The following is a 27,589-nucleotide window of genomic DNA, read 5'->3' as shown; positions in this document are numbered from 1 at the left end:
GCATCAGCGGTACCTTCGTTTTATGGTTCTGGAATAACACTTTCAGTTTTGAGCCATGCCCTTTGGCCTCACTACTGCTCCCTGCACCTTCTCCAAGGTCATGGTTGTGGTGGAGGTGGTCCTGTGGAAGGAAGAGATCCAGTTCATCCCTATCTCAACGACTGTTTAATCTGAGTAGCATTGGAGCAGGCAAGTTGCTTGGCTACTGACTGGGTCCTTGCACTGTTGCAGTTTCTGGGATGAGTGATCAACTTTCTGAAAAGTCACCTGGTCCCGTCTCGGACCGTGGACTATCTGGTTGTCTGGTTCAAAATGGCGCAGGGCTGAGTATCTTGCTGGAGGGCCAAACATCAGACTCATGTGCGGGGCTTGTTGAGGTTGCAGAGTCCCTGAGCCCGGGCCTATGTTCAGGTCTTAGGGTCCATGGGGCCACTCTGGAAGTGGTGCCATGTCTTGGGTGAGGGCTCACATGCGTCTGAGCAGGTGATTGCCGGTGCCCAGCCACAGCTTCCATGTTTGCCCCGGGCTCTGTGCAGCATGAGGTGGTGGTGATTTTGCGACTCCAACTTGTGTGTGTGTGTGGGGGGGGTGATGTTAGTCTCTCCGCAGTGGGTTATGGTGTTTACGGATGCCAGCTTATTGGGTTGGGGGCTCATGGTCTCCACTGGTATGCATACTGTGTAGTGTAATGCGCTAAGAAAGCATTAGTTGGAAGACAGAGTGAGAGATTAACTGTATCACGAAACACCAAGCCATCCGCCTGGGGTTATCCTGCGGCCACTTAGAGGGACTATCCCCAGCACAGCTCGGGTCCGCCTGCACCTGCAGCTTGTGCTCTACGCTAGCACCCTCCTCCCAGCAACTGGGTCACAACTGCCTCTTGGTGAATCTCCTGCTCTCAAGTTATCGCCAGTGATTTCTATGTTACTGGGGCCACACTCCAAGTGGTCCCACAGTTCCAATAAAGCACTCACAGACCCAACACTACCAGGATTCTTTATCAGTCCAGACAGCAGAGTCAACAAACTTGTCAAAAACATTGAACAGTGGAACAAACAAAGAGCTATCAGCAAACAATAACAGGTAACTGAAATATGGATCAATTATAACACTAAGTAAACATTTGCATACTGTCAAAAGAGTACATGGGAGATCAGGACATATAATTCACCGAGCCTCAACAAAGAGATTGTCTCTCTTTTCTCCTGGGCTAAGACCGAAGCAACAGCCAGTACTACTGGGTAACTTCAAATTCCAGGCCAATCAGAGACCAGTCAACAAGTTTTAAAAGTATACTGCTCATAGTACTGTAGATTTACTTCACTGAGTGAAACTAAAAGAGGGCATTCATTTTTCTATAACAGCTTTAATATAAACATGCACCACCTGCTGGCCAAATTAAAGAAATGCATTTCAGAATTAATACAGGCAATTTTACAGGCTTAAAATACACTGTTCTTTCACAAACGGTTGATTAGGTTCTTCTGTTGGATGAACAGAGTGGTACTGTCGGGGGGGGGGGGGGGGAATTCCATAGGGTTTGTCAACGAGAGGTTTTGTGTGTTGTTTTATTTGTTGTGTGCTTGTTGGATCATTCTGGGAAGTATTCTTTAAAGTATATAGCTGTTAGGAACTTCCTGAATCTAATGTAGCTGGAAATGCTTCGAATTTTCCTTGGTAAAGAATTCCAGAGTTTTGGGCCTAGATATGCAAAATGTTCTACATATGTGGTTTTATATTTGATATTTTGGCAATGTGGAAGGTGAAGTAGCAGATAATTATGGGACTCTTGTACTGAGTTTTGAATTGGTAGGTTGATTAGGCATTTCATACAGCTTGACACCTGTCCATGTATTAATATGTAGATCAATATTACTATGGTAAAAGGAGGATTATGGTTACAAAAAAAATAAAAATTTTGAGGAGTAGCTGCAAAGGTCAAAACTTTACATCAGGCGTGAATGTTATTCAAAAGTATCATCCTGGAAGCTCAGACGAAGTATATTCCATTCTTTATATCCTTGAAATTTTCATGCATCTCTGCATCAGCAGTTTGGGCGTCTTTCTCCTCCTGGTATTACATTCCTTATTAATTAGCACACGCCTCTTTAAACGAACACAGTTCCTTTATTAATAATTGCAAACTACCTGCTGAAAGACTCCTGAGGAAATTAGAAAGTCATGGGATAGGAAGTAATGTCCTATTGTGGATTAAAAACTGGTTAAAAGATAGACAATGGAGAGCAGGGTTAAATGGTCAGTATTCTCAATGGAGAAGGGTAGATGGTGGGGTTCCACAGGGGTTTGTGCTGGGATTGCTGCTTTTTAACATATATTTATAAATAATCTAGAGATGGGAATAATTAGTAAGGTAATCACATTTACTGATGACGCAAAATTATTCAAAGTTGTTAAATCGCGGGAGGATTGTGAAAAATTGCAAGAAGACCTTATGAGACTGGGCGACTGGGCATTCAAATGGCAAGTGACATTTAATGTAAGCAAGTGCAAAGTGATGTATGTGGGAAAGAGGAACCCAAACTCTAGCTACGGGTTGCAAGATTCCACATTAGGAGTCACCGTCCGGGAAAAGGATCTAGGTGTCATCGTTGATTCCTTGATACCTTCTGTGTAGAGGCAGCTAAGAAACAAATAAAATGTTGGGAATTATTAGGAAAGGAATGGAAAACAAAAATAAGACTAACACCTTTGTATCGCTTCATGGTGCAACTGCACCTCGCATATTGAAAGCAAAAGTAACCAGCATCGTCGTCCTCATAGTAACAACTTCCAACAAAGATTCTAGGAAGACAGTCAAATTCGAATTTTCTTCTCTAGTAACTCCTACAGGTCCCCTTGATTTTCCTCCTCAGTTATTGGAGGTAGAGTCACAAACCATTCCCAGAGTCTCTACCAAATATTTTTTAACCATGTCCAAAGGAGCAATTAAAGGTGACTTAAATTAAGCAGTCTCAGATTACTCCTCTTAACCTGGTTCTCCAGGTATTCCAAACGTCGATGAAGTAAATTTTTATCTTTCGCTAAGGCTTAACTCAGGCCCTTTAACGTCTCAATTTTAGATTACAAAACATTCAGAGGACTTCCGAACCGTGGCCTGTGCTTGAACCAAAACAGCCTCAGAAATCACCTTGATATCTTTACAATTCTCAGTTATTAAAGGATGTGAAGAAGAATGCATATCATATGTACTATCCCATAGTGCTTCCAAAGACACAATGGCCGGTTTTCAAAATCCCAAAGAGTAACAGGAGTGGGACAGCTCATGGCCTGAGCCAGAGTACTCATATTATTAGCAGGAAAAAGTTTTGAAGCAGTCCACGCCAAATCTCCAGGCTTCAAAGCTGTCTCAATCAGAGTACAGCTCCCTCTCTGCAAATTCCCTTTCGGTAGAGGAAGTAGTCTTGACAACATCTGATCCAATCCCAGGCTGCAGGGGAGCCATTCGTACGACAGGGCATAGAGGCGCCCCTTCTATGCTGCCTGCTGGTTGACGTTGACGCAGGGATCTCCAGAATAGAGGAAGACATTTGCAGAAGATGGCAGCGACTCCGAAGTTGAACAATGTCGTTTGCCTCATCAAGAGGATTAGCGGTGAGGGTCGAGTGAAACTCTCTTACCTTCCCTCTCTTGCTCATAACAGCCATGGGCAGAGAGCAAGTTGAGTAGACAAGAACCAACAAGAGCAGATTTCCTGAAGGTGCGTCTTGTCTCTAAAGCGCCATTTTGGATCTCTTCTAGTGCTCACTTTTTAACATCAGTTTTATGCTGTCTTGTTATAAATAGCTCCCAGATAATCTGAGAACCTATACGAAGAAATAACTTCCAAAAGCAAATTGGTGAAACAAGTCTTAATTAATATATTATTTCAAAATACACTCTTGCAAGAATGGGTGTCTCTGAAAGCAAGCAGGCACATCCTTCCTTAATTCTTACAGTTTATATATTCTTTTTTTTTCTGGTAACATAGATTTCTGCCCCTACGTTTTCATTGGATATTGATTTAATATTTATAACCTATTACATTAGTTCTAAGCATCACATTTCCACCCCCTCCCGTCTCTTCTGTTTCTCTTTGTCCTTCTTCCATAGTTTCACAGCTTATCTTGCAGGTGTCCAATCATGAGTAACTCATGCCTGGCTACATTATTATCTAGCCCTAAGGCCTTTCTTTCTCTTTATGTCCTTGAAACTTTCATGCATCTCTGCATCAGCAGTTTGGGCTTCTTTCTCCCCCTTCTCTCTCCTCCTGGTCTTACATTCCTTATTAATTAGCACAAGTCTCTTTGAACTAACACAGTTCCTTTGTTAATAATTGTAAAACCATAATGTGGTGATCTCTATTAGGGCCTACAATATTAGCAAACACACCCACTAACACAAATATAGTTATACCTCTATCCACAAAGATTTCCTTTCTACAAGTGCATAAGCTATGTATTTTACCTTTGCAATTTTGTTAAGTGAAAAAGCAATATATTTACACATTTCTTATATGTCTGACCTATTTTGAGGGGCGGTTATCATACACTAAGCTATTGGCTTTGCGATATAATATCTAGTTAGGAGATGTTTAACCTGTATGTCATGTTTGCCAGTTATTTAAACCTGAAATGAAAATATCACTTGAAGTTGACAGGATATGAGACTTAAGATAGACAGATGACAAGCTAATTTTTATGTAAGAAAACTTTAAGAAATGACACTACTTATGTTCTTTGGCTTCTTTCTCTAGTTTGAATGTTACAAGAAGAAATTGCCCATTATGTCAAAACGCGAAGCATTTCTGCAAGCTACTGTAGAAAAATCTGTGGAAAATTTCTTACATTTTATTCAGCTTCATGTAAGTATCATTAGTAAGTGTACATCCTTTATAACAACATCTTTCACAATAATATGTAGCTCAATGTATATAAAAAGACAGTATTTAGCACTTTTTTGAGAAGTGGAAGGATACTGCATTGAAAATGATGGAATAATCACTCACAAATAGGTCAGTTGTATTCAGTTTACTGCTGAATGTTCATGTTACACTTAGCTATTCTTTGAAATCATGTCTTTTTTTTTTTTTTTGTAATGAATGCACAGTCCTGAAATTTAATTAAGAATTCACTTTTTTTTTTCTGGCTGTCCCCAGGCAGTAGTTATTAGGAAGTATAAGAGTGGTTGGTAAATTATTTTTTAGGCTTACCACTCAGGAGAAAAGATTAGTTGCTCACCAGATATTCTTCCTGAGTTTGGGCCAAGATAGTTTCCTAAAGAGAGGTGCACACAGGCATCTTGAATATTTTATAGAAATGTTTTAAAAAGTTTGCTAATTTATCTGTGAGTAATGGATAAACAATAAAGACATTGCAGGTATTTCCTTTTGCTATGGAGACTCCTACCCAGCGCGGGTTGTTTGATTAGATGTTATCCCTTAATCCAGGCCTTGACAAAGTCAATCTAGGAGCTAGCCCCAAAACTTAGAAGCCAGTCTGAGACCTTGTACTGCTATAGATTTACAGCCTGTCTTACTGACACTTACTACTCAATAATTACTGTGGATTCTTTTGGATTCGTATTTGGTAAATGAGACCTTTTATTAGAGGTGCCAAAATCTACAATGATTAAGATATATACTACTACTACTAATCATTTCTATAGCTATATACACACAATGATTAGCTATATAAACAATCATTACATCACTGGTCTCTATATCTAAGCAATGCTAAGAGTTCTTAGACCAGGAAAAGAAGCAATAATACACTATCCATACTACAACACTGGTCAGGAATTTCAGGCCCTTATCTCATCAGCTGGGAGGCCCGTTGCAGCGAAAGCCTGAAGTCTCCTTATGACCAGGAACAAATCCTCTGCACGATATGTCTACCCACAGATGAGCCTCCAATTTCACTGAAAGAAACTCCCCTTTCCTTGTCGTCAGCAGCAGATGAATCCATTAACTGATGGGTTGTGTCCGCCTACCAGCAGGTGGAGATAGAGAACACTGAAAAACCATAGTGCTGTATGGACGGCTAGCTCCATCTGCCTTCAGTATTTCTCTATCTCCCAGCAGGTGTGGACGTAGCTTGATCAGCTCCTGGAAAAAATTCTGCCTGGGGTGGCTCCTGTGCTTTTGCCAGTTGAAACTGGGGTGTTCTGGCTGGTGGTGCCCACTTTGAAGGCATATAGGTTCACCCTTTCCCTGCCTTACCCGTCCCCCTGCCTACCGGAGTACCTCTGTTGCTGCCTGCCTCCAACTTTCCTCAGAGCGTTAAAAAAAAAAAGAGTACGCATTGGTGCTGCGCTGCTATTCTGAGGCTATTTTCCACGTGCAGCTTGACCGAAGCTCGTTTGACTCGGTCTTTTGAGGTGAGAGTGGTGCCCAGCTCCTCCGGGGAGGTCACGCGGATGCCGTTCCAATCTTGGTAAGTTTTGGCACGAAGCCGCCATTTTACTTATATAATTCCGTCCGGTTGGATGATGGCTGCTGAAGCAGTTAAACGCTGCTCCTGTTGTGGTAAACGTAGATCAGCAGTGGTGCTCTGTAAGACATGCTTTTTAGATACTAGAGCTGGTACGTGCATGGCGAGCGATGATTCTTCCCGCTCGATGGAGCTGGCAGCGGGTGCCATTTTGGAAGCGCCGCATGCCTCGACCCTCGCTGTTGCGGAGGAGTCTGAGTGCAGCGGGACGCCTCAGTTAGAGGCTACCAGAGGAGCTCCTGTTCCCGTTTCTTCTCATTCGGAGACGGAGGGTCAGGGTGAGTGTTTCTCCCCGGAGTTTGTGCTTTTAATGCATAAAGCTTTCATGCTGAAAAGAGCTCTGCCGCACGTGTCTGACACAGCGCTGCTACCTGGTTTCCCCCCAGGTGTTGATGGCCTGGGACTGGCTGATTCCTCCGAGTGATGGAAGGACGCAAAACATAGACGGGTAAATTTCCCGTTGGAGAGTGGCGCACCCCCCCCCCCGTGGTCGGACGATGTGGATTCTGAGGGTTCTGGCAGGGCCTCATGGTCTGAAGAGCCAGAGGAAAATGCCGGTTTGCCACGGGATCTGGCTGATCCCAATGCAGTGAGGATTTTCCACCACGATGAGCTGCCAGCGCTCATTTCTGACACCTTGCAGGCTGTCTCGATTGATGATCCTGCCAAGGGCGAGGCCTCCTCTGGTAATCCGAGGATGGCGAGTACTAAGAAGCCTGCTCGAGCCTTTCCTGTGCATGACTCCATCCAAGAGCTTATTTCAGCTCAATGGTCTGAACCCGATGGGCCTTTGAAAGTGGCCAGGGCTATGGGTCAACTTTACCCTCTAATTGAGGAGCACTTGGCCCTTTGGGGATGCCTAAAGTGGACGCTTTGGTCACGGCGGTGACTAAGAGGACCACCCTCCCTGTAGAGGAAGGGATTGCCTTGAAAGACATGCAGGACCGGCGGCTTGAATCCGCGTTGAAATGGTCTTTTGAAATCTCGGGCCTCGCCTTAAGAGCGTCTATTTGCAGTTCCTATGCTGCCCGGGCCTGCCTTTCTTGGTTACAACAGGCAGTGGAACAGCCTGCGGATGGTGCGGAGTCCCTCGTTGAGGTTGCACCACGGATGGAGTTGACCCTGTCATTTTTGGCTGACGCCCTCTATGATCTGGTCAGAGCTTTGGCTAAACAGATGCATGTGGCGGTTGCGGCCTGCTGCCCTCTATGGCTACGGCATTAGGCGGCTGACATGGCCTCTAGGCACAGGCTGGTGAAGCTTCCCTTTCGGGGCCACCTGTTATTTGGAGAGGAGCTGGAGAAAATTGTGAAAGACCTGGGGGACACTAAGCTCCAGCGGTTACCCGAGGATATGCCGAGGCCTTCTTCCAAGGGTTCTGTGTGGCCCTCCTCTTCCAGACCTCGCTTCCGTGAAGCTCGCAGGTATCGCCCGGGGCACTCTGCTGGGGTTTCTCAATGTGCCCGTTTTCAGCAGAGGAACTCCTTTCGCTCAGACAAGCGTTCCGCAGCAGCCGGTTCAAGGCCTGGAGTTCAGGGGCGGCCCCCTCAATGACAGGGCGCCGGTCCATTCCTCGATTTCTGCAGTAGGAGGACGTCTTTCCCTCTTTCTCGAGGAAAGGACCAAGATTACCTCCGATCAGTGGGTCCTGGACCTGATCAGAGAAGGTTACCGATTGGAATTCAGCGCCCTGGTGAGAGACGTGCTTGTGGAGTCCCGATGCGGTACTGCCGTCAAACGGACGGCGGTAGAGGAGACCTTACAAGTCTTGTTGCACCTTGGAGCGGTGATCCCTGTGCCTCCTGCTGAACGCGGCTGCGGTCGCTACTCCATTTACTTTGTGGTGCCTCGAAAAGGCGGGTCTTTCCGACCGATCCTTGACTTAAGGTAATTCAACGAGGCACTAAGAGTGCGACATTTTCGCATGGAAACCCTGCGCTCCGTCATTGCGGCGGTACAACCAGGAGAATATCTTGCATCTCTAGGCCTAAAAGAAGCTTACTTGCACATTCCTATATGGCCCCCGCATCAACGGTTTCTCCGGTTTGCAGTGTTGGGAAAACATTTCCAGTTTCGGGCGTTCCCTTTTGGCCTCGCCACAGTTCCCCACACCTTTTCCAAGGTTGTGGATGTGATGCCAGGACAGATATTTCCTTTTGCCACTTGAGCAGCACGTTATTGTAGGGCGTCCTTCCCCTGACGAAGCCCCCATCTGGTGAAACGGGTCCATTGGGGAGGCCCTAGTTGGAAGCTGTGACAAGATAAGTGATTTAAATTTAATGTCCTGGAGTGTGGATGCATTCTTTCTGCATTGAAAAACAATCACAAAAAATTATCATTTTTGAATATTTTGAACACCGAAGGGAGGAGGTTAGTGAGGCACCTATGATTGAGTTATGGTGACGACATATAAGCATATAACAAAAGAGAGGGAACGAAGTACAAACTAAAGTCCAAACAAAAAAAACAGCACCACGGGCCTTTAAAAATGGAACACAGTCCTTTAATGAATGAGCCTTGACAAAAAGACCCGACATTTGGATACAGAAAGTGAAAGTGCCTTGGTGCTTTGTAGCTTTTACTATATGAGACGTGGGGTAAGGAATAATGTATTGTAGAGGAATATATTCGAGTTATTCCCCAAGTTTTCCACGTCATCACTGTGGCCCCTGACGCAGGTGCTAGTCACCGAAACACGGCCTGTGTCGGGTCTTTTTGTCAAGGCTCATTCATTAAAAAACTGTGTTCCATTTTTAAAGGCCCGTGGTGCTGTTTTTTTTGTTTGTGACGACATATAAGCAATCATATTGGTTGAGTTGTATGTCACCAGTCTGAGGTCCTCCCCTCCTTTCCAGTAATAATTCATTATCATGCAAATTGTTTAACTATACCCGCTTTTGTATGCTGTAATTACATTTGTATCCCACATTTCCCCACCTATTTGTAGGCTCAGTGTGGCTTACATAGTACCGGAGAGGCCTTTGCAGGCTCCGGTGTGAACAAATACAGGGTGATGTTGTGGTAAGATCAAGTTAATGTGGCACAGCCACATTAGGGAATCGGAGAACGGAAGAGTTGTGTTATGTCCATTACGTGCTTTAGTTTGGTTGTGTTGCAGAGATTAGGCATTTAAGTTGGATCGGTAGGGTATGCCTTTTTAAACAGGTTGGTTTTTAGTGATTTCTGGAAGTTTAGGTGGTCGTACGTCGTTTTCAAGGCTTTTGGCAATGTGTTCAACAGTTGTGTGCTTATGTACGAAAAACTAGATGCGTAAGTTGTTTTGTATTTAAGTCCTTTTTAGCTTGGGTAGTGCAGATTTAGATAAGATCATGTTGATTCAGATGTATTTCTAATTGGTAAGTCAATCAAGTCTGTCGTATAACTCGGGGCTTCTCCGTAGATGGTTTTGTGAACCAGGGTGCAGATTTTGAAGGCAATGTGTTCTTAGATTGGGAGCCAGTGTAGTTTTTTGCGGAGGGGTTTTGCGCTTTCAAATCGTATTTTACCAAATATAAGCCTAGCTGCCGTGTTTTGAGCGGTCTGAAGTTTCTTTAAGGTTTGTTCTTTACATCCCGCATAAATTCCTTTGCAGTAATCTAAGTGGCTTAGTACCATTGATTGTATCAGGTTGTGAAATGTTTCCCTCGGAAAGAATTGCTTCATGCGTTTGAGATTCCACATTGAGTGGAACATTTTCATTATTGTGGATGCCACTTGGCTCTCTAGGGTTAAGTTACGGTCCATTGTAACGCCGAGGATTTTCAAGCTGTCTGAGATAGGAAGGGTGTGATCTGGGGTATTGATACTTGTGGGGATGTCCGCGCTGTGTTGGGATGAGAGGATGAGACAATGAGTTTTTTCTTTATTGAGTTTTAGTTGAAATGCATTTGCCCATGAATCCATGATGTTCAGGCCGAGCTTGATTTTGTTGGTGATTTCTGTCAGTTTGGTTTTGTAAGGAATGTACATTGTGACATAGTCTGCATATTTGAAAGGGTTAAGGCCATGGTTGGATAAGGACTTGGCAAGTAGGATCATCATTAAGTTGAATAGGATTGGTGATAGCGGTGATCCTTGCGGTACTCCACAGTCTGCTTTCCATGATGATGATATGTTTGAATTTGATTTTACTTGATGTGTTCTTGTGGTTAGGAAGCCCTTGATCCAGTTAAGTATGTTTCCACCAATCCCGAACATATCTAGTAATCTTATTAATATATTATGGTTTACCATGTCGAATGCACTAGACGTGTCGAATTGGAGGAGAAGGATGTTTTTGCGTGTTGCTATTTCCTGCTTGAATTTGGCTAGAAGATTGAGTAATACTGTTTCCGTGCTGTGGAGGGGGTGAAAGCCTGACTGTGATTCGTGTAATATTGAGAATTTGTTTATGTAATCTGTAACTTGTTTGGTTACCATGCTTTCCATCAGTTTGACCACAAACGGGATAGATGCTACTGGATGGTAGTTAGTGATTTTGTTTGTTTGTTTTTTTTTTCTTGGTATCTTTTGCTATTGGGCTGAGTAGGATATTGCCATTTTCCTTAGGGAAGAGGCCTTGCTGAAGCATGTAATTTAGGTGGGATGTGAGGTCTGCTGTGAAGCGGTCAGGGGCGGATTTCATTAGGTAGCTGGGACAGGTATATAGTTTACAGTGAGTGTTGGAAAACCTACTAATCGCCTGGGTAACTGTTTCGATGGTAAGAAGGGCGAAGTTTAACCAGGTCCGATCTGCCGGGTATTCTCCAATGGTTGGGTCCAATTCATTAAGGAAGTTTTCAATGTTGGTGTTCTGAGGTAGCGTGTTGTGTAGGTTTACATTTTTTTCATTGAAGTGCTTTGCAAGTTTATCTGCAGATGGGATGTCTGTATTCGTGGTAGTGACCAAGTTGGTGTCTAGGAGTTTGTTCACGAGTTGATATAATTTCTTCATGTCTTTGTAATCTGTCCCTATTTTGGTTTTATAGTATGATCTTTTGGCCTGTCTTATTGCGTATTTGTATTTTCTTTGTATTTGTTTCCATGTGTTGAGTATTTGTTCATCTTTTGTTTTATTCCATGCTCGTTCGAGTTTCCTGGTTTGTGTTTTTAACTTTTTCAGTTCATCGTTGAACCATGGTGTCGTGTTATGGTTGCGTGGGGTTCTTGTTCGTAAGTGCGCAATTTCATCTAGTATGCTTTTCCATCTTTTGTCCCATTCTATGAGGTAGTATATGGAGTCTGTTTGTGTTGCCCATTCGTTATTGTATATTAGTTGCCAGAATGTTTTCATGTCTGCTTGATCTCTTGTGCTGTAGGATGTGTTTTCTAGTATTCGTTGTATACCCTTCTTCCGCCAATGTAGGGATAAGTTTAGTTTGTAGTGGTCAGTCCAGGGTGTGTCTGTCCATTTCGTATTTGTTATTGTTAGGTTCTGGTCTGTTGAGAGTTTCTGTGAGATGAGATCAAGTGTGTGCCCTTTGACATGGGTTGCTTGCATTTGTGGCCATTTGAGATCGCATCAACGGAGAAATTCCTTACATTCTCGTACGTTGATAGAGTTCGGGTCTTCTAAGTGAAGGTTGATGTCTCCTAGTACTAGTGTATTGGAGTTGGTTACACATGTGTTTGAAATGAAGTCCATGAAGTTGGTCTGTCCTTCGTTCCAATTACCTGGAGGTCTGTAAAAGTGAAGGTTGATGTCTCCTAGTACTACTACTACTATTTATCATTTCTATAGTGCTACAAGACATACGCAGCGCTGTACACCATACACAAAAAGACAGTCCCTGCTCAAAGAGCTTGCAATCTAGATAAGACAGGTAAACAGACACAACAATTAATGGAATAAATAGGCGAGGTTAAAGGACAGGGCAAGTGAGTAGTGGTTAGGAGTCAAAAGCAGTGGTAAAGAGGTGGGCTTTAAGTTTGGACTTGAAAACGGCCAAAGACGGGGCTAGACGCACAGGCTCGGGAAGTCTATTCCAGGCATGGGGTGCAGCAAGACAAAAGGAACGGAGTCTAGAATTAGCAGTAGAGGAGAAGGGGACTGATAAGAGAGATTTATCTACAGAATGGAGTACCCGAGTGGGGGCATAGGTAGAGACGAGAGTGGAGAGGTACTGGGGAGCAGCAGAGTGAATACACTTATAGGTCAATAAGAGAAGCTTGAACTGAATACGGAAATGGATAGGGAGCCAGTGAAGTGACTTAAGGGGGGGGGGGGTCTAATGTGAGCATAGTGATTTTGGTGGAAAATGAGTCGCACAGCAGAGTTTTGGACTGATTGTCCTGTAACCTGCCGTTTCTCTATATATAACATTAGCAAAATCCATCCCTTCATCTCTGAGCACTCTACCAGAACCCTTAGCCACACTCGTATCACCTCTCATCTTGATTATTGTAACCTGCTGCTCACCAGCCTGCCTCTTTGAAGAGGAGAGAGGTGGCTAAGAGGCATGCTGGTGAGCAGCAGGTTACAATAATCAAGATGAGAGGTGATACGAGTGTGGCTAAGGGTTTTGGTAGAGTGCTCAGAGATGAAGGGATGGATTTTGCTAATGTTATATAGAGAGAAACGGCAGGCTTGGCAATCTGTTGAATATGAGCAGAGAAGGAGAGAGAGGAGTCAAAGATGAACCCAAGGTTATGAGCTGATGAGGCAGGGAGAATGAGAGTGCCATCCACAGAAATAGAGAAAGGGGGGAGAGGAGAGGTAGGCTTAGGGGGAAAGATGAGAAGCTCAGTTTTGGCCATGTTAAATTTTAGATGATGTTGGGACATCCAGGCACCTATGTCAGATAGGCAAGCTGAAACCTTGGACTGGATGTTGTTTGAGATTTCAGGGATAGAGAGGTAAATTTGGGAGTCATCAGCATAGAGATGGTATTGAAAGCCATGAGATGATATCAGACAGCCAAGGGAAGAAGTGTAGATGGAGAACAGGAGAGGACAGAGAACAGAACCCTGAGGTACACCGATTGGTAGAGGGACAGAAGTGGAAGAGGATCCACCAGAGTGTACACTAGAGGTGCGAAGCGAGAGGTAGAAGGAGAACCAGGAAAGAACAGAGCCCTGGAATCCAAATGAAGACAGTGTATCAAGAAGTAGGCTGTGATCAACAGTGTCAAAAGCGGCGGATAGATCGAGAAGGATGAGGATAGAATAGAGACCTTTGGATTTGACCAGGAACAGGTCTTTGGAAACTTTTGCAAGTGCAGTCTCAGTTGAATGAAGGGGGCGAAAGCCAGATTGGAGTGGGTCAAGAACAGCATGAGATGAGAGAAAGTCAAGACAGCGGCGGTGAACGGCGTTCAAGTAACTTGGAAAGGAAGATGGGTCGATAGTTGGAAGGACAGGTAGGGTCAAGCGAAGGCTTCTTCAGGAGCGGTGTGACCACAGCATGTTTGAAGGCATCAGGAAAGGACGCAGTGGAAAGAGAGAGATTGAGGATATGACAGATAAAAGGGGTGAGAGTAGGAGAGATAGTGTTAAGAAGGTGGGTAGGAATGAGATCAGAGGAACAGATAGTTCGTTTTGAGGAGGAGAGAAGATGTGATGTTTCTTCATCAGTGACCTCAGGAAAGGAGGAAAAGGATGGAGGGGTAGAGGAAATAGGGGAACGGACAAGGGGAAGAAGAGGCGGGGGTGGTTTGGTAGAGAATTCAAGATTTATCTTCTGAACCTTGTCATGGAAGAACTCAGCTAGGGTCTGGGGAGATAGTGAGGGGGAGTTGGGGGTGGAGGCACCTTGAGGAGAAAGTTTAGTGTGGCGAAGAGAAGTCGAGGGTTTGAGCTGAGAGAATTAGTCAGCTGGATGTAGTAGTCTTGTTTGGCAAGCAAGAGAGCAGATTGGAAGGAGCTCAACATGAACTTGAAGTGTGAGAAGTCAGCAAGGGCACGAGATTTCAGCCAGAGGCGTTCGAAGGAATGGATACAAGATCGTAGGTAGCGGATTTTAGGGGTTAGCCAGGGCTGCGGTTTGGTACGTTTTATAGGAAGGGGCATGAGAGGTGCAAGAGTGTCTAAAGCAGAGGATAGAATAGTATTATAGGAAGAGATGGTGCCATTGACAGATTTGGATAGTGTGGTGGTAGAGAAGAGGTTCAAGACATTGGAGGATAGGGTAGTGGGGTCAATGGCCTGGAGATTCCTAGATAAATTGGTTAAGATAGGATGCGATTGGGCGGGAGGAAGTTTTAAGAGTGAAGGTTATTAGATGATGGTCAGAGAGGGAAGATTTGAAGAAGGGAATTGGAGGGAGAGCAGTTATAAGAGAAGATAAGATCAAGACAGTGACCATTTTGGTGGGTAGGGGAAGTGGAGCATAGTTTAAGATTGAAGGAGGATGTTAGGGTGAGGAACTGGGAGATGTAAGAGTTGGAGGGATCATTGGCATGAATGTTAAAGTCGCCAAGGATGAGGAAGGGGGAGGAAGGATCATGAAAGAAGGAAAGTCAAGCGTCAAAGTCGCTGAGAAAGGATGAAAGGGATTTATCAGGGGGACGATAAATAACTGCTATTCGAAGAGGCAAAGGAGTGAATAGGCGGACGGAGTGGACTTCAAAGGAAGAGAAACAGAGAGATTGAGGTGGCAGAAGAGATTGAAATTTGGAAGAAGGCGAGAGTAATAGACCAACACCACCACCGCGGCCAATAGGGCGAGGAGTATGGGAGAAGAGAGAACCACCATGGGCTGCGACTGAAGCAGAGTCTTCAGGGGAGAGCCAAGTCTCGGTTATGGCGAGCAGATGGAGGCTACGAGAGATAAAAAGGTCATGGATATAAGAATTCGAGACGTCTTGTCGGCCGCACTGTTGCCTTGCCACAGCCGTTTGGGCCTGCTTTCCAGGTCGCCAGCTGTTCCAGTTGGGATCCAGCCCGACCGCTCGGGTCCACTGTCATACTGCTACCCTGGCCTGGCCCGGCTACCACCTGACAGTACTTACTTAGCGGCGGTTCCGTGACCTTGACCGTACCTCCCTTCCAGGCCACCAGTTGTTTCGGTCGGGGACTTGCGGTCCGCGGCGGTGGGTGTGGGTACTAGTGTATTGGAATTGGTTACACATGTGTTTGAAATGAAGTCCATGAAGTTGTTCTGGCCTTCGTTCCAAATACCTGGAGGTCTGTAAAACAAGACACAATTCAAATGATCGCGTAGGGTTTTGTTGTGGATTCTGATTGAGGTAATTTCAAGTTGAGGTTATGGACTCGGCAGTGGTTTCGATGATAAAGTGGGACCGATAAATTAGTGCTATGCCTCCGCCTCTCTTTTCTGGTCCAGTGTGTGATTTTGTATCCTGGAGGGCACAGGTCTAGGATTATAGGGTCCTTTTGGTCATGGATCCAAGTTTCAGTGAGGAAGAGTAGGTTGAGGTTTTCTGACATGATCCAGTCTGTTAGTATTGCTGTTTTATTTACAGTGGATCTGGCATTGACGTAACCCACTTGGATTGTTTGGAATGGGTCTTCTGTATTTGGTGTTAAGTGGACTTTTGTTAGTTGTCATTTCTTTGTTGAGGTGAGTTTGTTGGGCCCTTCTTTTCCTTCTGTTGTGGTTGTTCGCATGTAAGTGTTCTTCCTTTTGTTTAGGTTGTTATAAGTTTGGTGAGGTGTGGTGTATTTGATCAATCTATGATGATTGTGTAGTATGGGTATGATGTTGTTTTCTGCAAGTGGTGTGGTTAGTGTTAAGTGGATCAGTGTTAAGGAGTAGATTATTAGGAGTAGTTTGAAAATTTAAACTGCTGAGTGAAATAAACTCATTTGTAAGTGAATCCTGTATTATGTGTTTATAGGAAGATTTTCATTTTTGGTCCGCGAGCAGTGCTGGTTATCAGACACCACCATCTGCAATTTTGAACTGTGTTCACTGACAGGGCGTCCTTTCCCCGAAGAAGCTCCATCGGCGAAACGGGTCCGTTGGGGATGCCCTAGTACGACACTGTCTCAAGCTAAGTGGTTTTTGTGTTCTTTGACTTGGCTTATATTTGAATGTTTTGATGAACACAGTGGACTCAGTATACTCATTATAAAAAATCACATAAAAATTTGATTTACACCATGGGAGGAGGTTGGGCCAAGACCAGTGATTGTTGAAAAGGAATACCAGTAATCTGGCTGATTATCAGCAGTGTGAGGTCTTGCGTCCCCCCCTCTATTTATTTTTCATCATTTTGCAAATCAGTTTGATCAGATGCGCTTATTCTATTGTTGTATTACTAATTTGAAAGCGGCATTTCCCCCCTTTTTGTGTTTGTTACTTAAGTATAGGAAGAAAATATATTTATCCTACTATTCAAATAGAGATGTACACAAAAACCTTTTACTGTTTTGGGATCTTGCCAGGTACTTGTGACCTGGATTGGCCACTGTTGGAAACAGGATGCTGGGCTTGATGGACCTTTGGTCTGTCCAGTATGGCAATGCGTTCTTTTGCTCTTAATGGAAGAAATCAGTTTGTGTATTCAGGTGCTTTGCTTAACTTTAGGAACGTTTCAAAGATTTTCTTGATTGGTGACATTTGAGACTTTCTATTTTGGATCTGTCACAAAACAGAATACCTTTCCTTTGTACTCATTTCTTTTCCTCTAGTGCTCTGGACTGTGGGATTTTTCATCCAATCTTATATATTTTTTTAATTACCTTGCAGAAAGGTGGTACTGATCCTTTTGATCTGAATGAATTGCTTCAGGAGTTAACAAGGAAACAGAAAGAAGAATTGTGGGAAAGATTAAAGAATTTATTAGTGGATACGTTGTTGGCGCAACCTGTTGAAAAATGGCAAAGGATGGAAGATGATAGCGATGATGAGATGGAAGTAGAGCACTCTGCTGATCTGGTAACCTTTTAGTTCAAAATATGTAAATCAATCATGTCCTGTTTAACACAGTCACTTTGTTTTTGATTTAAAAAAACGTTTTCTATATTTCTACTATATTAACTTTATTTTTCTTTATGCCGCTTGAAATTCTTGGGTTTTTGGTTGCCCAACACCAAGAACAAGGGGGGGGGGGTCAATATTCATTTTGGTTTAAGTGGGAAGGACAGGCTCCTGCACACTTAAACAATGCTGGGCAGGCCGGGAGCAGATATTCAGCTGTATTTAACTGGACATTGCCACTGAATATCGGCTCTGAGTGACACGACAATCTCCAGTTAGTGTCAGACTATTGTGGGAGTGGAGCTGGGAATTATGTAGGCACCAATGATATTCAGTGTGGATGTCTACGTAGCTAACCTATCGTGTAGGGCCCAACAGAAGACAGTCCTAACTTTGCCCCGTTAGCTGTGCTCTGTGCAGGTTAACCCATTGCTTCTGTATCATCCTGGATAGATGAGAATACAAGATCCCATGCTTGAACTTGCATTCAATTCGCTCCATCCCCTAACCGTGTTTTATCACCAAGCTTTCTGATAATGTAAATAGCTGCCAAAAGCAACAAGACTGCTGCCCAAACATATGACTTTCTGTAATGGCTTATAGGCACCTATTCTGATTTCAAGGTTTGTACTTGGAAACATTTTGTAAATGCAATAAAGAAAAGAAAAAAACAAACAAACATATGACTTTCTGTGTTCATGTGGATCTCCTGGACAGCAAATTGTGTGACTGACGTAGTTGATTTTTAATGGCTTGCAGCCTGTCGGCCTAGTGATTAGAATAGAAGACTGGCAACTAGAGAAACTAAGGTACAAATCCTTCTTTTTTTGACTGATGCTCTTAGTAACCTTGACTAGGTCAGTTTACCTTCTATTGCCTCAGGAAGAACTTAAACTGTTAACTCTTCCAGGGCAGGGATCTATGAACCGTTCCAAAATGTATATCTATACCAGTCCAGACAAGTGGATTGTATCCCTCTACCAGCTGATAGAGGTAGAGAAAATTCAGTTGTTCCAGTGACATCACTGGTTTAAGGCCTGGTATAGACTGGGATCCTTCAGTATTTATTTCCAGCAGATGGTGAGGTTGGGCTGGTGTATTGAGAACTAGGTGAGTGCTTGATCCTGGGACTGCTGCTCCTGGGGTTCAGACCATGGTCCTTATCTTGGTGGAGTCAGGAGACCTTTTTCTCGTTAGTCTCATTTTCTGAGCTTTAGCCTATAAGCTACAGCTTGCTGGGCTCACTGGCACAAGTATCTTTAGAGCCCTCGCTAGTGAGGGGCAGTGGTGGTCCACTCACCCTCCAAAAAAAAAATAACTGGGACTATCTTTGTTTTCTTTATTCCCCTAGCTTATCTAGGGGAATAAAGTTATTGTGAAAAAAACACTTGGTAATTCTAGGATTGGTTGCTTCAGAGTAGGTGTGCTGCCAGAGCTGTAGAGCTCCAGATGCTGCAGGGCTACAGGCATAAGGCTTATGGGAGCTGTGTCAGGAAGCTTCTCAAAATATTGAACATGACCATTATACACGATCTTATGTTTGGCAGGGTAGATAATACTAAAACACACTTTAGAATGAAATAACTGGGAACACAAAGTTGCGAAGGCCCTACGAGCTGTAGTTTAGGACCCAAAAAATCACCATACATGGGCAGTGTGACACATCTCTTTTGATCCCAGACGATAGGCCCACTCCACTCAAAATGGGCCTGGACTGGTAGTCAAAAGACAGCACAGTGGGCAGCTAGGTTTCCACGTGGCGTCTCAGATCCCATTCAAGAATCGTCTTGGGCAATCCTACTAAACCTAAATTATTTCTCCTGGCCCGATTCTCCATATTCTCCAGTTTAGTTTCCAACTCACTGAGGCGGGTTAACATGGGGAGGGTGGCCTCTCTGATACACCACTATCTGCACATTGTCCTCCAAGACCCCCATGCGCATTTGTACCGCTTAGCGCTCAGCTGACATTGTCGTAAAAGTTGCTCCATACCATTTAATTTATCCAAAATCAGCAAGAGCTGCCTATTAGCTAGCTTCACTGCAGCCCTCACCTCCACGTTGATTTCTGTGGTCCATTGGGAGCTTAACGAAGGAGATGGGGGCACACCTGAATCTGCCATCTTGTGCGCCACTACCCGACTTCTTTCTCTCGCCTCGCAGGCATAGACTCCATTCAGGCTGCTGATTTGGAAGGATGAAGTTTGCAGTCTCACCCAAAGGTTAGTAAAAAAAAATTGGGGAGGCAAAGCCGTTAATGAATGCAGAAATACGGGGTTCTCGGGAGCAGGAATCTCCTGCTGCTGCTGCACTGCTCCATGACCCAACCTGAAGTCTTCGCCTCATCTTTTAACCATGCTGGCTGTTTGCTCTTTTTTCCATCTTTGTTAATACATGGAATACATCTGGTCTGGGCTTCCATGATGTTATTTTTAAAGAATGTTCACGTCTGATTTGAAGTCCTAACCTTTGTGGCTGAACATTCAGCTTCTTTTTAACCATTTACTTTTTGTCATAGTTGGCCTTTTGAAAATTAAAAGCTGCTTCAGTAGATTTCCTAGTAACGTCACTCCAGATATCAGCTCAAATTTGATCATGCTATCATCATTGTTTCCCAGCTGATCCAACATTGTCACCTCTTGTACTATGCCCTGCATTTCTTTATTTTTTTTTAAATTTTTTTTCTTGCAAACAGTAATACAGAGATGACTGCACATTAATACAAGATAAGAAGAAAACAATCCCAACTAGATATATGGATTATATACAATCTCTCTCTTTCTTAGACCACAAAATGAAGAAAAATAGGGAGAGTGAGATAAGACAAGGAGATCAATTAAACAGTAAAGAGAAAAAATAAAACATGGTATTAACCTGATTATCCCCAGATATTACCCATCTAATTCATTATTCCACATTGATCATCTGGTTGGCTTCTTCAAGACCAAATACGGTGTATAGTCAATTCATTTCATTGAGAACATACTTATTTTCCAGATTTTAGTTAGAAATAATACATCTGATTACATTCTCTCTCTTTTAAAAACCAGAAATTATTTAACAATACATATACTTAAGTCTCTAATTCAAATCCCACTGATTAAAGCAATCCCAGTTTTCACAGGCTTCACTCCTTTCGAAGTAATAATTACGAAAATATTTCTGAGGAAAACTTTAGGAGTCATACCTGGAACTCTGGGAAAAACAATAAACTCGACATTAATCATCCACAATAACATCCACCTTATCATTCAAAGTTTCTGGTCCATTATCATTTTCAGGATCATAACCAATTCTAGCTTGTGTAGAACTTCATTTATTATATCAATTTTTCACTCTCAAAGGGTTCAGTCAAATTGTCCATGTAACTCTCCAATAAGATTATATCTGAAACAAAGTTATTTACTACCGCCGTCAGGTCCCGAAGCGCCTTCCAGATGGCTTTCAATGTAACCTCCACGGAAGCCAAAAACTCCAAGGTGATTTCTCTTGAGGTGTTTAGGAGTGGTTCTGCCGATTCGGGTTCTGCTGTAAATGTCCTCCGTTTCAGCATATGCCTCTAACTCACTCCTCCACATTTTTGGACATGGTGGTTGAATAATTCGGGAGCGATGGAGTTGTTTTTCCAGGTCCAAGAGCGTCGACGCTCCTTCGCCGACGCTAATCAAAGGACTCACCAACCCTTTCATCTGTGGGCAGTTCGATGCGCAGCGGTCCCGCACTTGCTGCTCAGGGGACAAAACACTGGCCATCAGCAGCTGACCGCCAGTTCCCTTCCTCTCAGTTAAGGAAAGTGCAAAGCAGAGAGGGAATTTACATAAAGAAGACAAAACTTCAGAGGGCAGCTGGGCCGCTGGGCATACGAACTTCAGGTCACCATCTTACCACTCTCCCAGTTTGGGACACTCTCCTCAGAGGCCTGTCTGATATGGGTAACCCTTCAGCATAGCCCTCTGAGTCTTTGAAACACAGAAGCCCCTCCACCACTGCAAGGTGGTGTCCCTTCAGAGGGGATGCCCTGCATTTCACTAAAGATTAGATCTAAATAGCTCCCCCTCTCGTTGGTTCTGTAAGCATTTATAGGATGAATAACTCTGCTGGGCAAAGCTACCCAATGAGCAATTCCCAGGTTCCGTTTACAGGAGTCTGGCTAAACCAACTTCCTAGCTCTGTCCAGGGGTTATATATTATAAAGGAACCTGGCTGTTCTGGGCCTACACCAGAACTTTTCTTCTGTTAGAGAGAACTGGAATACAAGTAAAGTCACTGCTGGGAAATATATTAATTTATTATATAGGTAAGAAAATAGAATAATACATACACCCTACACTACAGCTCAGCTGTACAAATGTAGCTCCCTTATGCTGATAAGCAACTGTAGAATGTATTGTCTAACTAAAACACTGATATCACTGGTTACTAGGTCATTACACAATCCTGATTAGTAATACTGACTAGGTCATGAAGTAATACAGTTAGCAGCACATCTTCCTGATCACAAAATTCTGACTAACCCGCCTTTGCTGAGGTAAGAACCCACTAGCTAATCCCCGACTATAGGAAATAAATCTCTGCAATCCTCACCGAGCCGACTCTAGGTGGTTTCTCAGATGAAGTGGACACAGGTTTTTCCCTTTAGACTCCAGCTGTTTTCCACAGCGAGTCCCCGTCTCAGGAAACAACACAGGTTCTCTGCAGCATGCAGGATTACAGTCTCTCTGGCCGGTAGAGCTGAACCAACAGGTACTTTCTTCAGATGGTCAGTTCACAAGGTTGTGGACCACTTCAGGTCTCGCTGGTCTTCTTTTCAGCTACCTTTCTTCCAGTAGAACCAGACAAATTCTCCCTTTCTTCTTTTCTTTCTTCTTCAGTCTGTCCTCCTTGTACCTCTCTTTCTGGTCGCCCGCTCTCTGGCCCCTGATTCCCAGGTGACCAGACAGCAACCAATCAGGATCTTGTCCAGCTCCTTCCCTGAGCAAGAAAACCTTTTTTTGATCTTTCAGTTGTTACATTGTGGTATGCATTCCTGTCTCTCATCAGACTCGCTGGCACCATGGCCTTACCCCCTGTAGCTCATCAGGGCGGTGCAAGGGTCAGGTAGCCCACTGCATATCCTTGAGTTTTTTTTCAGACCTGCCAGTTATTTACCACAAGCAGAGCTCTGGTACAAACAGAAAGTTGAATCTGCTTGGTCACTGAAGTGCAGGGTCTTAGTTCACAGACTCCATCTTGACATAGTTGTATACACAGGCAGAGATCAGCAGAGTGAGGCTCACAGGGAAATAGCCCTACAGTTCCTGGACCAGTTGCTCCAAGAAGTAGTCATTTGTTATATCTAGAAATTTTGCCTCCCTAGCGCTCCTTGATCTAACATTTGTCCAGTCAATATTAAGATAATTGAAATCAGTCATTATTATGATGTTGCCCAATTTGCCAGCTTTCCTAATTTCTTTAAACATATTTTCATCTATCTGTTTGTTCAGTTCTGGCGGTCAGTAGTAGAGCTCTACCAGTATACGGCGATAATTTGCATCCTTTACTCTGTTCTCCCATTGTACATTCCTGACTTTCTTTCACTGTTACTGAAACCTCTCTATCAGGATTCCCTAAAAAACCTGTTTCAATAGTATCCTTCAAGGATACTCCACATCGAACTGTGTGCTCCTGGGCGACTGTCTGCTTTTCTTGCCATTTTAGTTTAAAAAGCTGCTCTATCTCCTTTTCAAATGTTAGCACCAGCAGCCTGGTTCCATCTCGGTTATGGTGAGCCCATCTTTTCGGAAGAGGCTCCCCCTTCCCCAGAATGTTGCCCAGTTCCTAACAAATCTAAATCCCTCGTTCCCACACCATTATCTCAATCATTCATGGTATTTTCCCTTCAAAGAGCCCACTCTCAGATGGCCCCAACTGATTGGGAGACCCTAGAGGGGTTCCTCAGGGACACTATGTAGCTGTATCGGTTCTACCCTCTTCCAAAGGACTAGTTGAACTGGTTTTTCTGCCTCCCCAAAGTAGATGTCTTGGCCATAGCTGTGACTAAGAAGACCACTGTCTTAGTGGACGAAGGGAGGCTTGGCTCTGAAGGATGCTAATGACAGGAAGGTTAAAATCTCCTTAAGCAGGCCTTTACATCAGCTGCTTTGGGAGTATAAGCCTGCATTTGTGGGGTTATGTAGCTTAAGTGCTATTTTTTTGAGTGCATCAACTGCTGGAGTCACCGGACGCAACTTGCTTGGAGTTGGGAGCCTCCTTCCTAACTGATGTATGATCTGAACCACATCTCCTTCCTGTCCGTGACATTGGTAGTGGAATCTTGCTGTTGGCTCTGGCTCTGCCACTGGTCTGAACACTTGTTCTCCAAGTAGTGCTTAAGCAAGTTGCCCTTCTGAGTCTGACTTCTGTTTGGTGAGGACTTGGAGAAGGTTTTCTGTGATTTGGAAGAGGTTTGCTAGAGTATCATCTACGTGCCTTTGTGTGTTTGTTTGGGGGGGGGGGGCAAGTCCCCCACAGCGACTGAGGACATTTGAGGCAGGGGAAGAGACATGTAGGGGTCTCCTCTGCTGATTCAAGGTCTTCCCTTCTGGGTTTCGAAAAGGGCATGAGAATCCGGCCCTTCCTCCGGTATCGTTCCCTTCCCTCCACCCACACACACTTATCTTTTCATTTAAATGTAGCTATTTCATATGGCTTTGTTGCCAAAGAAGATATTAAAATTAGAACATATACACACCAAGGACAGGAAGTCGAGGTTTTCCTTTTTTTTTTTAGTTTCTTTGAGCTAGGATAGTAGGTGCTTGGGAGTTTCTGATTTGGTGAGCTGACATGGATACTGGGATGCAGAGATTCCTAAGGTACCCACCGCAAGGCAGCTGCAACGCTAGTGAAGATTTAGATTTATAATTTTTATTGATTTTATATAACTTATACAAACATAAAACTGTTAAGTGAAATACAGCCAAAAGGTATAATATTACATAGGAAATACATTCTTTCCAAAAAAATCTAAATTGGCTTCATTAGACCCCTATACTACGAAGAGGGGGGGGTAGGAATTAGTGAAGATTACATTATTATTTTCAAACAATAACCAAATAAGAAAATATGGCGCTGTTTCTCACATATTGAAAAGCTCTAATGCTGTTTTGCGTCCAGGAAAGTCTTTAGCTGATCAGGTATAAAAAAACACATATTTTATTTGATTTAACCTTATAACACATTTACAGGGATATGCAAGAAGGAACTTACCCCCTAAATCTAATATTTTAGGCCTCTTAGAAACATTTTTCTCTTTTCCTGGGTGGTCTTAGTTACATCAGGATAAAGCCAAATTTTTTGGCCTCCAAACATGCGGTTAGTTGATTTAAAGTAAAGTCTCATTGAGTTTAAGTTCTGCTGGAAAACAAATGACACTATCAACATCCCTCTTTCAGAAACATCTTCCAGTGACTGTTCCAAAATGGCTGTAATATTTTGCAAATCTGTAGATTTTTCTCCTTCTGATTTTTTCATTGTACTTGTCATATAGTAAATCTTATTCAATGGAGGAATTATTTCTTGAGGAAGCTTTAAATTTTCTTTCAAAAATCTTGTAAACATTTCTAATGGGGATGCCCCCAAAAGTTTAGGAAAATTCAACAATCGGAGATTTAATCTCCTATTATAATTCTCCATTTGTTCGATCTTTCTTCATATTTCAACATTGACTTTTATTACAGCCAACTTAAATTCATCTGTTTTCTTAGTCTCTTTCTATATTGCCTCTATTTTCAAGGAAAAATCTTGTTTAACCATAGCTATGGAGTCCTTCATTTCCTGCACTTTCACACTCAGAGTTTTTACCTCATCAGATGATTGTCGTAAGGTTTTCTCCATTTCAAGGAGTTTCAGCCAAATCTTGCCTAGGCTCACCTCTGATTCTAATCTCGCAGCTGCTGATCTCACCGCTAAGTCAGAGTCCCCACAGGGTTCACCAGAATCGCCCTTTCCGGGTTCTGAAAGAAACCCTTCTCGATTTGCAACAGTTGCTGAGCTCGGAGGGATCTTAGAGTCTGGCGGTGGAGAGAGAGATATTTCGACTTCCAGTGGGGGGGGGGGGGGGGGGCGCTTCACCGACACCGCCCGCTTGTTTGTGAGATGGCGGGGAAGAAGCGTTCCAGCCCAGGTCTCTCCGGCGTGGACGTCCCGGTAGGTGGGGGAACCCCGCGGACAGTCCCTTTTCGTTTAGTATGGGGCATATTTTGTGCTGAAATTGGTATTCGGAGGGAACAAAGCTGGAGCTCGCTAACAACACAACCGCTCATGGCGCCATCTTGACACGCCCCCCTCGCTAGTAAAGATTTAATGTAGCAATGATATCATTGTGTGCACACATTTATTTCAGAGACAAAAGAAAAATATTTTCTCTGGTCTGTGTATGTTAACTACCTTTACACACCTGTTGTAGAATGCTTATCTGAGAGAAGTCTGGGTATGTACGAATCTGTTGAAACCTGAAAAAGAAAATTTATAAAAGGAGAAAAATGGGAACAAAGATTCAGGTTCTTGGGACATAGAATTTGAATTACTTTAAGGGAAAAGAATAACTTTGTGTTCTTAAATGATAGTTGTGGTTTTTGAAATATGCAGCTCGTCACAGGGTTACTAGGTTCCAATTGCTGGAATACTGAGGGGAAAGAAAGCAACAATTAAGTTTGTTTGTTAAATATTTGAGAGAGTTAATATTACTTTATAGTCTTGATTATCCGACCGTCAATAATCCAACCATCCAGCATATCCAACAGACCCCCCCCCCCCCCCGATGATGCCATCACATTTATTTCTATTAGAAATTTTTTTGTTTTTTTTTAGAACAATTTTTGAAATTCAGGAACTCTCTCTGCTCCTTTGTTTATGCATTTTTGAGGAGTTTATGCAGTGTTTTCCGTATTATTTATCTTTTCAGTTAGCCAAAAAGTGTCAATCCAGTTTAGGTCACATAATCGAGACTGTACTGTATTACAGAGGTTAAAGTGAAATAGTGATAACCTTGATTGCAAACTTAAATCTTACTATTTTTGTAATTTATTGCCAGCTATTTAACAGCTTGTACCATTTTTTTATACCATCAAACTTTTACCTGCAGTACCAACTTAAGAAAACATATCCTAGCGTTGTCCATTGATTGCTGTTTAATAAAACAACTAAAACTTTTCTTGTTAAATTCCACTGAGCGAAGAGATTTAGTTGGGCATCCCACCAGAAACCATGACATTTCTACCAAACTTTTGTTTATAATTCTCTACTCCACCAGTAGGGGGTTTACATAAAATTTTATCCGAGTGAATGTTCTTGCAATTATTCATAAGTAATGCCACACTGGGAAAAGACCAAGGGTCCATCGAGCCCAGCATCCTGTCCACGACAGCGGCCAATCCAGGCCAAGGGCACCTGGCAAGCTTCCCAAACGTACAAACATTCTATATATGTTATTCCTGGAATTGTGGATTTTTCCCAAGTCCATTTAGTAGTGGTTTATGGACTTGTCCTTTAGGAAACCATCTAACCCCTTTTTAAACTCTGCCAAGCTAACCGCCTTCACGTTCTCCGGCAATGAATTCCAGAGTTTAATTATGCGTTGGGTGAAGAAAGATTTTCTCCGATTTGTTGTAAATTTACTACACTGTAGTTTCATCGCATGCCCCTAGTCCTAGTATTTTTGGAAAGCGTGAAGAGACACTTCACATTCACCTGTTCCACTCCACTCATTATTTTATATACCTCTATCATGTCTCCCTTCAGCCGTCTCTTCTCCAAGCTGAAAAGTCCTAGCCTCCTTAGTCTTTCTTTCTTAGGAAAGTCGTCCCATCCCCACTATCATTTTAGTCGCTCTTCGCTGCACCTTTTCCAATTCTACTATATCTTTCTTGAGATGCGGCGACCAGAATGAACACAATACTCAAGGTGCGGACATACCATGGAGCGATACAACGGCATTATAACATCCTCACACCTGTTTTCCATACCTTTCCTAATAATACCCAAAATTCTATTCGCTTTCCTGTCTGCAGCAGCACACTGAGCAGAAGGTTTCTACTTGCCATCATGTATAATTTTTGGATGACTTCATTTTTCTCACGTCCTTTACCAGATAAAGACCATAAGACCGGGGGATACACTGCTATGACCAAGAGAGCAGAACATACTCCTTCAGAAATACTTGCAGTAGAGCTCTTTGCACTGATAATGCTACTTATGCACTCTCG

The 27,589-nt window shown here is 43.3% G+C and overlaps 1 protein-coding gene across 1 annotated transcript in view; it reads left to right on the top strand.

Annotated features, from left to right (window-relative positions):
* The window catches only part of NCAPG2 (non-SMC condensin II complex subunit G2), a 285,514-nt gene that overhangs the window by 12,021 nt on the left and 245,904 nt on the right, over positions 1–27,589 (top strand). The window contains exons 2-3 of the mRNA XM_030198719.1: positions 4,754–4,861; positions 17,119–17,307. Of these exons, the coding sequence (XP_030054579.1) occupies positions 4,784–4,861; positions 17,119–17,307 (267 nt within the window). The 5' untranslated portion in view covers positions 4,754–4,783. The remainder of the gene's footprint in view (positions 1–4,753; positions 4,862–17,118; positions 17,308–27,589) is intronic.

The sequence above is a fragment of the Microcaecilia unicolor genome, chromosome 1 (assembly GCF_901765095.1).
Source record: "Microcaecilia unicolor chromosome 1, aMicUni1.1, whole genome shotgun sequence".
Classification (NCBI taxonomy): domain Eukaryota; kingdom Metazoa; phylum Chordata; class Amphibia; order Gymnophiona; family Siphonopidae; genus Microcaecilia; species Microcaecilia unicolor.
The sequence above is the reverse complement of the archived record's forward strand: the minus strand, read 5'-3'. Positions and strand labels throughout refer to the sequence as shown.